The sequence below is a fragment of the Notolabrus celidotus genome, chromosome 1, assembly GCF_009762535.1.
Source record: "Notolabrus celidotus isolate fNotCel1 chromosome 1, fNotCel1.pri, whole genome shotgun sequence".
Lineage (NCBI taxonomy): Eukaryota > Metazoa > Chordata > Actinopteri > Labriformes > Labridae > Notolabrus > Notolabrus celidotus.
Genome location: NC_048272.1, coordinates 39,803,296 through 39,817,395, shown reverse-complemented (window position 1 = coordinate 39,817,395; position 14,100 = coordinate 39,803,296). Strand labels below are relative to the sequence as shown.

At 40.7% G+C, this 14,100-nt stretch overlaps 1 protein-coding gene across 1 annotated transcript in view; it reads right to left on the bottom strand.

Annotated features, from left to right (window-relative positions):
- Nucleotides 1-8,012: 8,012 nt before the first annotated feature.
- Nucleotides 8,013-14,100, bottom strand: part of cntn3b (contactin 3b) — a 98,327-nt gene continuing 92,239 nt past the window's right edge. Inside the window, exons 21-23 of the mRNA XM_034695787.1 lie at nt 11,993-12,105; nt 11,728-11,893; nt 8,013-11,265 (exon numbers count right to left, since the gene is read on the bottom strand). Of these exons, the coding sequence (XP_034551678.1) occupies nt 11,174-11,265; nt 11,728-11,893; nt 11,993-12,105 (371 nt within the window). The 3' untranslated portion in view covers nt 8,013-11,173. The remainder of the gene's footprint in view (nt 11,266-11,727; nt 11,894-11,992; nt 12,106-14,100) is intronic.

The window sequence follows — 14,100 nt, the reverse complement described above, 5'->3', positions numbered from 1 at the left end:
GAAGGGTCAACACTGCAAATATTGACTTATTGCATGAATTCTGTGTAATTCTCAATAAAAGCTTTTGATACTTATGAAATGCTTCTAATTGTATTTCATTATACCATAGAAACATCTGACAAAAACACCTAAAAACCCTGAAGCAGCAGACTTTGTGAAAATGTAATATTTGTGTCATTCTCAAAACTTTTGGCCATGACTGTAACTTAAGTAAATATTCAAGTTGACCAAAAAGATGAGTGTTGAGATGATACAGTAGTCCCATGACAAAATGTGTAATATTTCTTTCACTGTTATTCATCTTAAGTAAACAAAACTTTTCCGTTATCACAATATTTCTTTAAAGCAATAGCTTTCACTCTTGAAAATAATTCAATTCCATTTCTTGTTATTCAAATTATGAACCCTCTTTTTTTTTTTACACTTTTTTTCAGCTACTCTGACTTTGAATTTTGAGCAATCCTATCACAAGCCAGCAAGCTCCTGGAGGGACTGAATGACTCAACATTCTAAAAATACGCTGCATCACATACAGGGAGTATTTAAGTAGAATTATGTCGCACTTGTATATAAAGCATGCACATGTATGGTGATCAATGAAAGACTTGCTCTTTGCTCGTGGCTGACATATCACTCTGTCATTCATCTTTTATTCAAGGATACATATTAAGCACTGTCAATTCCCAAAACCTCAAATAAGCTTATAAACTCAACAAGCTTTTAAACTCGGGTTAATAGAATTAAACCAGGCCATGTGGAACATTATATTCCAATCTCACTGTTTATTATTGAGGCATTGGTATCCAATCATTCATCCAAAAAAAGTAATTGCAAAGCTGTGTGTAGATGTGGAAGAAATGTAGCATGCTGACACAGAGGTCAGTAACACATCTCGTTCCATTGCCTCATCATGTTCCAGCCAGTGCTTGGAGTGTGTGGGTTCTGTGCTGGGGTGACTCTGGGGTCTCTGTGGTAAATCCACTGTTGAAGGAATTATAGAACTGGGGAGGGTGGGGTGGATTGTGGGAGGTTGGTGTCTGCTGATGCATGCTCTTGCTCCTTCAGTTCCTCATAATTCACATTGTCAGCTGAGGACCCAGTGTCGAATGCCAACGCAGAGCTGTCGCTCATCATCTCACACAGTCAAGAGCCTGTCAGGATAGATGAAGCCACCGGCTCAGCACTGTCAAAGAACATTGAGCATTAATTCACATTCTCCTGCCCTGGCAGGCCTCACTAAATCCAGGTACTGCCTTTAAACCCTGGCGCCTGATCACTGAAGCCCTGTGTCAAACCCTCAGGAGGCCTCTCAGGAGAACCATATGCTATAAACTAGATTAGTAATGATCTACCTGCCCTGCCACATGGTCACATGGTACTGGCACCAATAACTGATGCCTTGCACCTCAGTTGAGTTTTTGCCTGAGAAGGAATTCTTACTCTGTGAAAATGAAATAAAGAGCTAAAAAGAAAAATACACCACTGTTCAGTTCAGGGCTTATTCAGAACGTGGTAGATGTGTGTGACTTAGTAGCGTATCTGTGTTTTTCTCATGTAAATGTATTTAAATGACATCAAAACAGTTGTTTGGATTTATATGCAACATCACACTTCAGTATTTTTTTTGCCAGTGTTGATAGGCATGAGTTTATCCATCAGTTGAAGCTGGATCTCATCACTTCACCACACTAAATCATGCCAACCCTAAAAATGTAATGCTGTGCAGACATGGATGCAACGTAGTGCACAAAAAATAATTTGAGACCTTTTAGAGACCAAGTGATATTTTAATAACATTTTTAATTGGAAAATTATTTTCATTCCATAAGACTTTCATTCCATGTATTCAGAGTTTCAGGCTGTTATATATATATATTATTATTTCCTTAACGGATATACATACAGCATATCAAGGTTAGGACTGGCAATTCCAGCAAATGCCAGACGGGCCAGCCAATATAGTGGGCTGCAAGGCCACCACCACCACCATCTACATGTGCATCTAAATAAAAATATACCTTAAACAAATTCAGTCTTTTTGTTGAATTGTGATTACAGCTTACAGTTTGGGAAAAACAGAAATCTTGTGTCCTACATTTTTGTGAGTGTTTCCAAAGATCAATCAAAAAAGGATTTTAAAAATACAATGAAGGAAAAGTATGTTTGTTCATACACTTGTTTGTGCTCATTGATGACAAATTACTGCATTAAGGCTGATTTATACTTCTGCGTTGAATCAACGGCGTACCCTACGCCGGGGGTCCGCGTAGCTCCCGTACCTGCGCCGAGGCCTACCCACGTAGCTGACGCGCACCTCCTCCAAAATGTAACTCCCCGTAGAGCCGACGCGGACCGCAAGCTCTGTGATTGGTCCGCTCGGCGGCTTTGTCTTTCCCGCATTTACAACACTTCCGGGATTCCGGACATCGGCCACACATCGGCCGTGTATTTCATCTCCTCCTCTCTATTCTTCATGTAATCATGTCTGTATGATAAACAGCAACATGTATCAGCTGTAGATTAACATAACACGCTCTGAAACTCTGTGGAAAAGTAAACAGAGATCGTAGCGGGACCGGAAGCAGGCGGCCGGCTATCAGAGAGACCGCACTGCCCTCAGGCGTTTCGGCAGAGAATTGCTGCGCAACACGGACACACCGACGCACAAGTATGTGGGGCTCATGTCCGCGTCAGCCCCTGCTGCGTAGGGGAGACGCAGAAGTATAAATCAGCCTTCAGTGTGGTGGGGCATAGAGGCAATCGGTCTGTGGCACTACTGAGGTGTGATTGAGCCCAGGCTGCTTTGACAGTGGCTCTCAGCTCATCTGACAAATATCTCTCAGATTCTCTATGGTTCAGGCCAGGAGAGTTGATGGCCAGTCAAACACAGTAGTGTCATGGTCATTGAACCATGTGGCAGAAGTTTTGGCTTTGTGGACAGGTGCTTTTTCCAGAATGACCTTGTTGCTTACCCTCCCTGTGGAGGATATGAATGATCGTCCACCGGCTTCCAATTTGCTTCAGAATTGATTTTAAGGTTTTGCTATTTGGTTTTAAAGCCCTGAGTAGTCTGGCCCCTCCCTAATCTAACTCCCTATATAGCCTCTGAGACCTCTAACATGGGTCTCCTGGCAGTCTAGCCCTGAATATAAGGTACATTCCCAATGCTGTGTTTTCCTTGTTGTTCGTTTGTCTGTCTCTTTTTCTTAATAATTGTTTGGTTTGTTCTCACATTGTGTTTTTTATGCATTGTACAGCACTTTGGTCAGCTTCTGCTGTGTTTTTAACTGTGCTTTATACATAAATTTGACTTGACTTGACTAATCTGGGTGTCACTGGCGCAGTTCTTGCTATTGAGAATGAATTACATACTGTATGTTATCGAGTATTGATTAATCAGAATCCAGGATTTGAATACCTGCTGAACAGCAGTAAAGCTGGGTCACAATTACACAGGAGCACTGCCAGGGATTTTGGGCCCCATGAAAAAATATCACATTGGGGCCCCATCACCAAAGGCCACAGGAACCCCGCGCAACTACCGTAACCACATAATATACCATTTATAATAACATCATAATCAAAGTTACAACAGTCTTTAAAAATGAATGCACAACAGAAAAGAGCAGCACTGAATCATGCAGAATAATGGATCTATAATACTGTTCTGTATCAGCAATGCAAGATTTGATATTTCATTGTGTTCAAGTTTATCTTATCAAGTTTATTGATTACAATTATTAAGAGGTTAAAGCTACTTAAACAAATTGCCCCTCCGACCAAAATTCAGTAAGCATAAAAATATCTGATTTTAAAGGTGACATATCACGCTTTTTTCATCAATATATATTGGTCTAAGAGGTCCCCAAAACATGTCTTTAAAGTTTATGCTCAAAAAAACACTTTGAAATCAGATTTTGGCATCTGAACATTCTGTTTTCTCTCTGACCACGCCCCCTCAGGAAGTGGGTGTGGCCTCGGCTCTCCAGCACGTTGATCTAATGTTTACATGTTGGCTGAATATACACGGCTGCTCAGAGATTGCGTTACTTCAACCCTCTGAATCTGATCCAGAATCTGATCCTGACGGAGAGGCACCTGTAGCAGGACCTTTCTGAAGGATTGGTCACAGATTTAGTGTTTCTTGTTGTTTTATTTATCAGTATGTAGACGTGTGTCTTGGTACACAGCTACGAACATGTAGCTATGTGGCTATGCTAATTAGCGCTAGCACTTATCCATGACAAATAAAAATCATCCACTAGATCTTCAAATCTGCAGACGTGGGGAGTAAAACCGACCTCTGCCAGAGAGGCAGCGGGACCTTTTCTGAAGGATTGGTCACAGATTCTGTGTTACTTCTTGTTTTATTTGTCAGTATGTTGACGTGTGTCTTGGTACACAGCTACAGCTACGAAATGTAGCTATGTAGCTATGCTAACTAGCGCTAGCACTTATCCATGATAAATAAAAATCATCCACTAGATCTTCAAATCTGCAGACGTGGGGAGTAAAACCGACCTTTGTGTTTATTAAGACAGCCTACAACTAGCATGCCTCCCTCCTATGCTCCTTGTTAGCACACGTGTGCAGGTAATGAAAAACGGAGGGGGGATTCAGTATTATTTTATACAGTCTATGGGCTGAACATGCTCCGAGCTCTGACTCCGTGACAGACCGGATATTGTTGTTACGTAACAAAAACACGGAAGTCTGAAACGGCTCGTTTCACACACATTTACAGAAAGGTGAAGAAATCAGAACAGGGGCAGAATGGATTTTTTTCATTCTCTGGGGGTTTGTAGACATGCCAGGGACACATATTTCAGGTAGAGAACCATTAAAAAGTCAATTTTGCATGATATGTCACCTTTAGATTATTATTTCAGTAATCTCTTTGACATTAAAACAGACTAAATCACTCAATGCTTCAACCTGCCCAGCATCCAAAACAGACTATCGGCTGTAGCTTATATAGCTTAGCTATAGCTTTGTTTTTATAGGCTTTTGTAATAGTACAGACAGAGAGAGAAAAAAGAGATTCCCACAGACCCCCTTCAATAATGCTATTTGACATGCTATGCTGCTCACCTTCTTGTTGGGGAGTTGTGGGGAGACAGTGCACATGCTGACATATCAGCTGCTGAGTCTGGTAGGGAGGACGGGGAAACCCATTTAGTATAATTAGCTACAACGTAATTCATCTCATTGTGGACATCAAACTAGCAAACAGGTTGATTTAAACCACTCAAAGACTATACCAACCTTTCCTGGAGAAAAACTGGGTGACATACTGTTGCCCTTTCTTCTCTCTCTCCTCTCTCTCCTATCATATCAGCGCCCAGTGAGGCAGTATCTTGACTTCATATCTCACATTGGCCCTCAGTTATCAATCTGGTGTAGAAACCGACACAGATTTGGGTGCAGAAATCAGCTTACAACAGGGTTAAAGTGTGATCTAGGAAGTGTGCCAATCTGGCCCAATCCCAGTGTACGCACAATCAGGTGTTTATAAATGTGGCAACTGAAAACGATCGTCATTGAAATGTCCCCCCCCACCACTTTATGTTCATGGTGAACTCGCCTCAACCACAATTCATGAAATGGAGGGACACACCAGATCAAAAAATAAAATTTTCTCTGAGCTGGAGATTGACACCATGACAACAGAGGTAGAGATAAATACAATTGCACTGCTCTGCAGCCTGAAAAGTGGCATTCAAGGGAATCAGAAAAACGTTGTCTTGAAAGAAATCACTGCAGAAGTCAACAGCGTGGGTGTGGAAAACTCAACCTCAGCTGAGATTTGAATATTCAGTTAATACATCACTTTTTAGATCTTGAACATTCATCAGCACCAAAAATGTGTAGCTCAAAAGAAGCTCAGACTGGAGGAGGCCAGCCGGACCCCAGCCTGAAACTGGCAAGGACTAAGGAGCGAGTGGCAGCAGGTTCTTAGAGCTAGACAAATATTTAGTGATGGAATGAAATTTTCTCAAAGAATTTCAGCCTAATTGTCCATTATTTCAATCAATCTACTTTAATATATTTGCAGACATCAATAGTTTTGTCTCAAGTATTGATTTACATGCCCTCTTTGTATTCTCAGGAGGAAGTTCCTGTATGCCTGTAGTAATTGTAAACCTAGTAATACAGGGCGCATAACAAACTGTGGTGTCATTATCTGCTCAGAAATAATAATTAAAATGAATTACAATTATACTTACACGTGTGTTCTGTCTTTCAGACAGTTTATGATGAATTTTGAATACAACTTGATTCACTTTAAAGCACTATGTAAGAAAAAAATGCAATTGATTTCAAACTTTTTTTTTTTTTAAAGGTGACATATCATGCAAAATGGACTTTTTAATGGTTCTCTACCTGAAATATGTTTCCCTGGCATGTCTACAAACCCCCCGAGAATGAAAAAAATCCATTCTGCCCCTGTTTTGATTTCTCCACCTTTCTGTAAATGTGTGTGAAACGAGCCGTTTCAGACTTCAGTGTTTTTGTTACGTAACAACAATATCCGGTCTGTCACGGAGTCAGAGCTCGGAGCTTGTTCAGCCCATAGACTGTATAAAATAATACTGAATCCCTCCTCCGTTTTTCATTACCTGCACAAATGTGTGCTAACAAGGAGCTTAGGAGGGAGGCATGCTAGTTGTAGGCTGTCTTAATAAACATAAAGGTCGGTTTTACTCCCCACGTCTGCAGATTTGAAGATCTAGTGGATGATTTTTATTTATCATGGATAAGTGCTAGCGCTATTTAGCATAGCTACATAGCTACATGACGTAGCTGTAGCTGTGTACCAAGACACACGTCAACATACTGACAAATAAAACAACAAGAAACACTAAATCTGTGACCAATGGTTCAGAAAGGTCCTGCTGCCTTTCTGGTAGAGGTCGGTTTTACTACCCACGTCTGCAGATTTGAAGATCTAGTGGATGATTTTTATTTGTCATGGATAAGTGCTAGCGCTAGTTAGCATAGCTACATGTCGTAGCTGTACTGTGTACCAAGACACACATCGACATACTGACAAATAAAACAACAAGAAACACTAAATCTGTGACCAATCCTTCAGAAAAGGTCCCGCTGCCTTTCTGGTAGAGGTCGGTTTTACTACCCACGTCTGCAGATTTGAAGATCTAGTGGATGATTTTTATTTATCATGGATAAGTGCTAGCGCTAGTTAGCATAGCCACATAGCTACATGTTCGTAGCTGTGTACCAAGACACACGTCTACATACTGATAAATAAAACAACAAGAAACACTAAATCTGTGACCAATGGTTCAGAAAGGTCCTGCTGCAGGCGCCTCTCCGTCAGGATCAGATTCTGGATCAGATTCAGAGGGTTGAAGTAACGTGATCTCTGAGCAGCCGTGTATATCCAGCCAACATGTAAACATTAGATCAACGTGCTGGAGAGCCGAGGCACATCCACTTCCTGAGGGGGCGTGGTCAGAGAGAGAACAGAGTGTTCTGAGGAGGACTGAAGAAGAGGGCTTTTCAGGCATGCCAAAATCTGATTTCAAAGTGTTTTTTTGAGCATAAACTTTAAAGACATGTTTTGGGGACCTCTTAGACCAATATGTATTGATGAAAAAAGCGTGATATGTCACCTTTAAGTTATATTTCGGGGTTCTTTTTTGCCTTTATGGATAGGACAGCTGAAGAGAGACAGGAAATGAGGAGAGCCGAGTGGGGGAAGACATGCAGCAAATGGTAGCGGCCGGGAGTTGGACCAGCGACTTCTGTGACAAGGACTGTAGCCTCGACCGCTAGGGCACCAGCGCCCCCAGGATTTCAAACTTTTAAACAGAGAGATGAAGTTAAGAGTTTGATTCAGAGCTGCATTACAGTTGATACGAAAACCTAAATCACTCCACAGTGACCTGAACTCGGGGCTGTGAAAGCTTGCCTGAAGATGTACAACTGTTTTCTCATGAATTCATTTTGTTTTTGTGACCTTGAAAATAACTGACAAACAGCGAACTGGCTTGAATAACATTTTTATTAATTAAGTTATAGCTTAGAAAATTATCTAACACAAACTCACAAACAATGATGAACATGCACATTAGTATAGAACTCAAAATAGTTTCTTTTCAATATGAAAATACCATCCTACATGTCAGTATCTCACAGAGATAATTGATTAATACACCAGTATTAAGATAGGACAACACACTATATAAGAGCAATAAGGTTGTTTATAATGGCCATATTTTAAAAATATACGCAAGCTATTTACACTTCACCCTACAATCCTTTCTAACAGCACAGAAACAATGAAAACAAGCTGACCTTGTGGACCTTAATACTGTAGATATGTTGGTGTTCTGGTATCAATGGCCCAAACAGTTTCCCTTAGATTGTACTTTGTAAATGTAATTGGAGCACAAGGCCAGAAACATCAGGGCGGAGGTAAGAAACATTAAGTTAAATAACAATTGACAAGAAAACTCTGAGAAAACTACCACACATTGAAGCATTTTAACTTAATAGCCTATGAGTCTGACATCTGAATATGATGTTCGTATTTACGAATATTAATGGATATGCTATCACCACTCAGTTCAAGTATTTGCACTCAGAGCTCTGGGGCTTGGTCACACCAGAAAGTGGCATGCAATGTTTTTTTTCTGTATGCCTTTGTGGACTAGATGTTGCACTTTTTGGCAACAAATTCAAAGCCAGGATTGAACATTATAAGAAAAAAAAAAAATTTCAAGGTTTGATAGCCTTCCTGTTGCCAGTTAAGGCTCATTAGCATGTTAAATAACATGGTCGTGTCGTTTTTTTGAGTTGGTTATATTCCCTCTGAAAATGCTAAAAAATAGAGCGGACAGCGCAACACAGCAAAAAAACCCTCCTTTCTTTTTTTGTCCTCTCCAGGGTAAGAAATGAACAGACAGTTTGGTCAACAGCAATAAAGTTCATCAAAGCTGTTTTCCAAGCAGTTGTTTTACATGGCTTAACCCTGCCACACAAATAAAGCTACGGTCTGCAGCACTTCTATTGAAATGAGGTTTTTTTTCTGGCCATTGCATGTTGGCGTTTTAAATCCTGGTGTGACTGAGCTTCTATGATGCTGTAAGGTGTAGATTAAGTAAACAACCTGCCAATCATTTCACGTCAATGCTCAAAACCAAGTCCAAATGTAACAATACACTTTGAAATACTTAAAAAAAAAGATACACAATGACATTTTTTGCAAAAGCAAACAGTAAAAAAAACAAGCTTCTGAAGGTATAGCTGTGGAGGAGATCTGAAACCTCATTGACTATAACCCGACCAATCAAGTGCAATGTACATTAGTCAATCACGCAGCTAAAATGTGACAGCAGTAATAACAGGGCAGGAAAATCAATATCCCATTGACTATTCTGCTTCAGTCTAATCGACAAGCACAGAGCTTTATGGAACCCAGTCAAGGAGCAGACAGGACAGCCTTATTATGTTGGCTGTTTGGACTTTTTATGAGGGCCTCAGGGGTCCGCACACCTGTTCAGATGGCTAAGTGAGGACATCCAGTCACCTTGCATCAAGTTGTTGTGCTTTCATTCGACTTTGGGGAGGCGGAGATGATGAGCAGAGAGTGCAAAACACAGACAGTGACAGCCTCCAAGCTAATGACCTACCCAGTCCAGTGTTTGTCAAAGGCACAGTAATGTGTAGCAGTTCAAACGACGACTGTATACTTCCACATGAACACTGTCAGAACCAGAGTGATCACACCTTGACTCTTCCTCAGGATGGGAATAGCAGCTCCCTCAGCAGAGTGTCAGTGTTCTCTAACTGTTCACTCTTGTGTTTAAATAAATGGAGATGATGTCGGAGAAAAGGGACTGTCATTCTTTTTGCTCCATCGTGTGGCAGAGCTCCACCACAGCGGTTTTGACATCGATTGTTTTGATGCTTTGAAATCCCAAAAATCATGTCTCAAATGGAGGAATTAATTTGTAATACCACAGACAATTAAATACCTCCATTTGTTTTTGCCATATGTAATGTGTTTATTTTAGTAATTGCAGCTTCCAACCCTTGCTGTCTTCAATTCCTCTGTCCTTCCTACATAGTTTATTTAAAAAGAAAAGCCAAAGTTCCTCTTTTTCAACATATTTTTTGCTGCTTAGCATTGTGGAAAGGATAGGGAAGAAATGAAAGTTCAACGTGAGCTGTAGTGAAGGCACTGTTATCCTGTAGATCATTGTGCACTTGGCCTGCTGGACATCAGGGGAGTAAGGGGACGTGTTCTGTAATACGATAGAACACTGGTTGTCTAAATAAAGAAACAGAACATCGCACTAGGGATCACTTTGACTTAGTAACACCATGTCTCAATTCTGTACTCTTTCACTGGACTAAGAATGTAGTGTGTGATAAGCATTTATTATTTATAGGAGCATGAAAGGGAGAGCAAAATGCCAAGATGAATCAAGTATTGAAAAGAAGCCCTAAGCTGAGGATCCTGTGGCTCCCAAACTTACTTTATATTACGCCAGTGGCTTTGAGAAAGAGTTGATGTATATGTGTCTTTGATATATCTAACAAAGTCTGTTAAACTTGAGCCCACATGGGATCTTTTGGCCAAGTTACGTAGAAAATGATGGATTTCTGTTTCAGTTTTATCAATGGAGCTGGCTAAGCTAAAAGTACCTCTTTAAGACAGTAAAATATGGCTGCAACAAATGACTACAGGCGTATCTCCAGATGAGAAGTTGTCCTTAGATAAATTCTTGTGGGTTCACTTATTCAAAATGAAAACTGTGAGTTTAAGAAACCTTGACACAAGTCACAGTCACCAACTTTGGTATGGACTTCAGGTGTAGAATGATTTTTAAGGCAGTAGTATCTCATAAAATACCAAGAAGATTAGTCATGTGGACATCATAACCGCTAAAAGGGAAACCAGAGACAGTGGTACTTATGACGTTGGAGGAAAAACTAAAAGATATCATGCAATCATAAAACCACATCTCTATTTGGATGGTTTAAAATAAAATGACACAGTCCCTTTAAGAGTTCTGTTGAGTCCAGTCTTGCTCAGCTTTGAAACTGAAGCATGGGCCGTCTGCCAGTTCTGTTGATGGTTAACAAAGAGCAGGCTGACGAGGGAAGGGGAGGGAGGCTCTCTGCAGGCTATGATTAGACATCACCCAACGGAGTAGAGCAGTGCACTGATAAGGAGTGAGGAGAGGCACAATGGGCTGAGGTGGATCGCTCCTGAGCCCTGTGCTCCCATGCCTGCAAAAATGAGAGGAAAAGAACAAAACTGAGCAACTCGAACCAATCATTGCAGGAACAATCTCCGCTCTGCTGTGCTCTCCGCTGATGAGTCATCATGTATTCTTGAAAAGTCATCGTAAATCACATCCAACTGAAATGTTTTCAATGTCCACATTATGATAAAGTTCACATCACATGACGTGAGGAGAGCAGCAAACTGAGAGCCGCACTATTCTTCCCCAGCACATGGATGGGAGCACATTACTGCTTGATATGCTACAGCCCCATCCAGCCGGCCAACAGGGAATAATAACCCAATGGCAAAGATGGATGACACCGTGCATGCATATCTGAAGAGGTTGCATTTATGCATCTCAGAATATGCCTTTTACACATAATAGGAAAAGGATGCAGCCTTATCAGTGTTGTCAACTGCCAAGAGAAAATGATACATAGCCGGAAAAACAGCAACAAACTTACTTAATTTATGGATGTGAATGGGTTCACTGCCCGCACCTTCACCACCTTCACTCATGACCTTGATCTGAATGAGATAATTGTCACTAGGGGAGAGGTTGAGCTCTACGGTGGTTTCGTTGCTGAAGATAGAGTTGAAGTCGTTGTAGCGATGCCTCTTCAGCAGCACCTGTAGCAAGAGAGGATGATGAAGAGCAGATTCAAATACAAGAAGCATCGTCCTTCATTCTGAAGATACATCAGGGCTCTGCAACAAATTAGGACCTACCACATATCCAGTGACCTTTGACTCCGTCTCCACAGCCACTACGGGGTCCCAGTGAAGTGTGAGGGTGGAGCCAATCATCGTCCATTGTATATTGAGTGGTGCCCGATTAGGAGCTAGAGAAGAAACCAGAGCAAGAGATATATCAAAGGATGCACTTCAAAACTTTTTTTTTTTCCAAGTTGTTCCGCAAAGCCGATGCAGCATACATATCAATTTAGTAGAATTTCTGCTTCATAAAACTGGTCCATTTGAAAAGTGCTGCAGCAGAGAAACATAAGTGACTATAAACTCTAGGTAAGGCAGCCCTGAGAGATCAAAACACAAACTTAAAAAACAATACAATAAGGAAGAAATCATTAAGTTTCACAGCACAAAAGGAACTTTTAGAGATGGGCAAAGAATCAAAACTAGATAATACAACATAATACAGTAGAAAAAAATACAGATGGGATCTAGCTGGGACCTGTGTTGTGTTGCCAGTCTATATTTGATTTTTATAATTATAGCAGGATTGTATTTTTATATGCCATCTCTTATTTCTTTAATTCATCAATTGTTTGTCTAAGTATCTCACAGTAACTTTGCCTGCAACTGCTTTCTGACTTTTGCAAATTGGTGTAGACTCTTTTAAAGGAGACATATCATGCAAAATTGACTTTTTAATGGTTCTCTACCTGAAATATGTGTTTCCCTGGCATGTCTACAAACCCCCCGAGAATGAAAAAAATCCATTCTGCCCCTGTTTTGATTTCTCCAACTTTCTGTAAATGTGTGTGAAACGAGCCGTTTCAGACTTCCGTGTTTTTGTTACGTAACAACAATATCCGGTCTGTCACGTAGTCAGAGCTCGGAGCTTGTTCAGCCCATAGACTGTATAAAATAATACTGAATCCCCCCTCCGTTTTTCATTACCTGCACAAATGTGTGCTAACAAGGAGCTTAGGTGGGAGGCATGCTAGTTGTAGGCTGTCTTAATAAACACAAAGGTCGGTTTTACTCCCCACGTCTGCAGATTTGAAGATCTAGTGGATGATTTTTATTTATCATGGATAAGTGCTAGCACTAGTTAGCATAGCTACATAGCTACATGTCGTAGCTGTAGCTGTGTACCAAGACACACGTCGACATACTGACAAATAAAACAACAAGAAACACTAAATCTGTGACCAATCCTTCAGAAAAGGTCCTGCTGCCTTTCTGGCAGAGGTCGGTTTTACTCCCCACGTCTGCAGATTTGAAGATCTAGTGGATGTTTTTTATTTGTCATGGATAAGTGCTAGCACTAATTGGCATAGCCACATAGCTACATGTTCATAGCTGTAGCTGTGTACCAAGACACACGTCGACATACTGACAAATAAAACAACAAGAAACACAGAATCTGTGACCAATCCTTCATAAAAGGTCCTGCTGCCTTTCTGGTAGAGGTCGGTTTCACTCCCCACGTCTGCAGATTTGAAGATCTAGTGGATGATTTTTATTTATCATGGATAAGTGCTAGCGCTAGTTAGCATAGTCACATAGCTACATGTTCGTAGCTGTGTACCAAGACACACGTCGACATACTGATAAATAAAACAACAAGAAACACTAAATCTTTGACCAATCCTTCAGAAAGGTCCTGCTACAGGCGCCTCTCTGTCAGGATCAGATTCAGAGGGTTGAAGTAACGCGATCTCTGAGCAGCCGTGTATATTCAGCCAACATGTAAACATTAGATCAACGTGCTGCACAGCCGAGGCACATCCACTTCCTGAGGGGGCGTGGTCAGAGAGAAAACAGAGTGTTCTGAGGAGGACTGAAGAAGAGGGCTTTTCAGGCATGCCAAAATCTGATTTCAAAGTGTTTTTTTGAGCATAAACTTTAAAGACATGTTTTGGGGACCTCTTAGACCAATATATATTGATGAAAAAAGCGTGATATGTCACCTTTAATTTTATATGCCTTCTATATGTGCATGTGTTTTTTCCTTTAATATCATTGTATATAACAACCACACAACATTATGAAGCAACAGTAGCGCCACCTACTAGAAAAATGCTTCATATTTCTTGATTAAAGTTGTAAATTTAAGAGAATAAACTACTACATTTATGACAAAGTAGTCA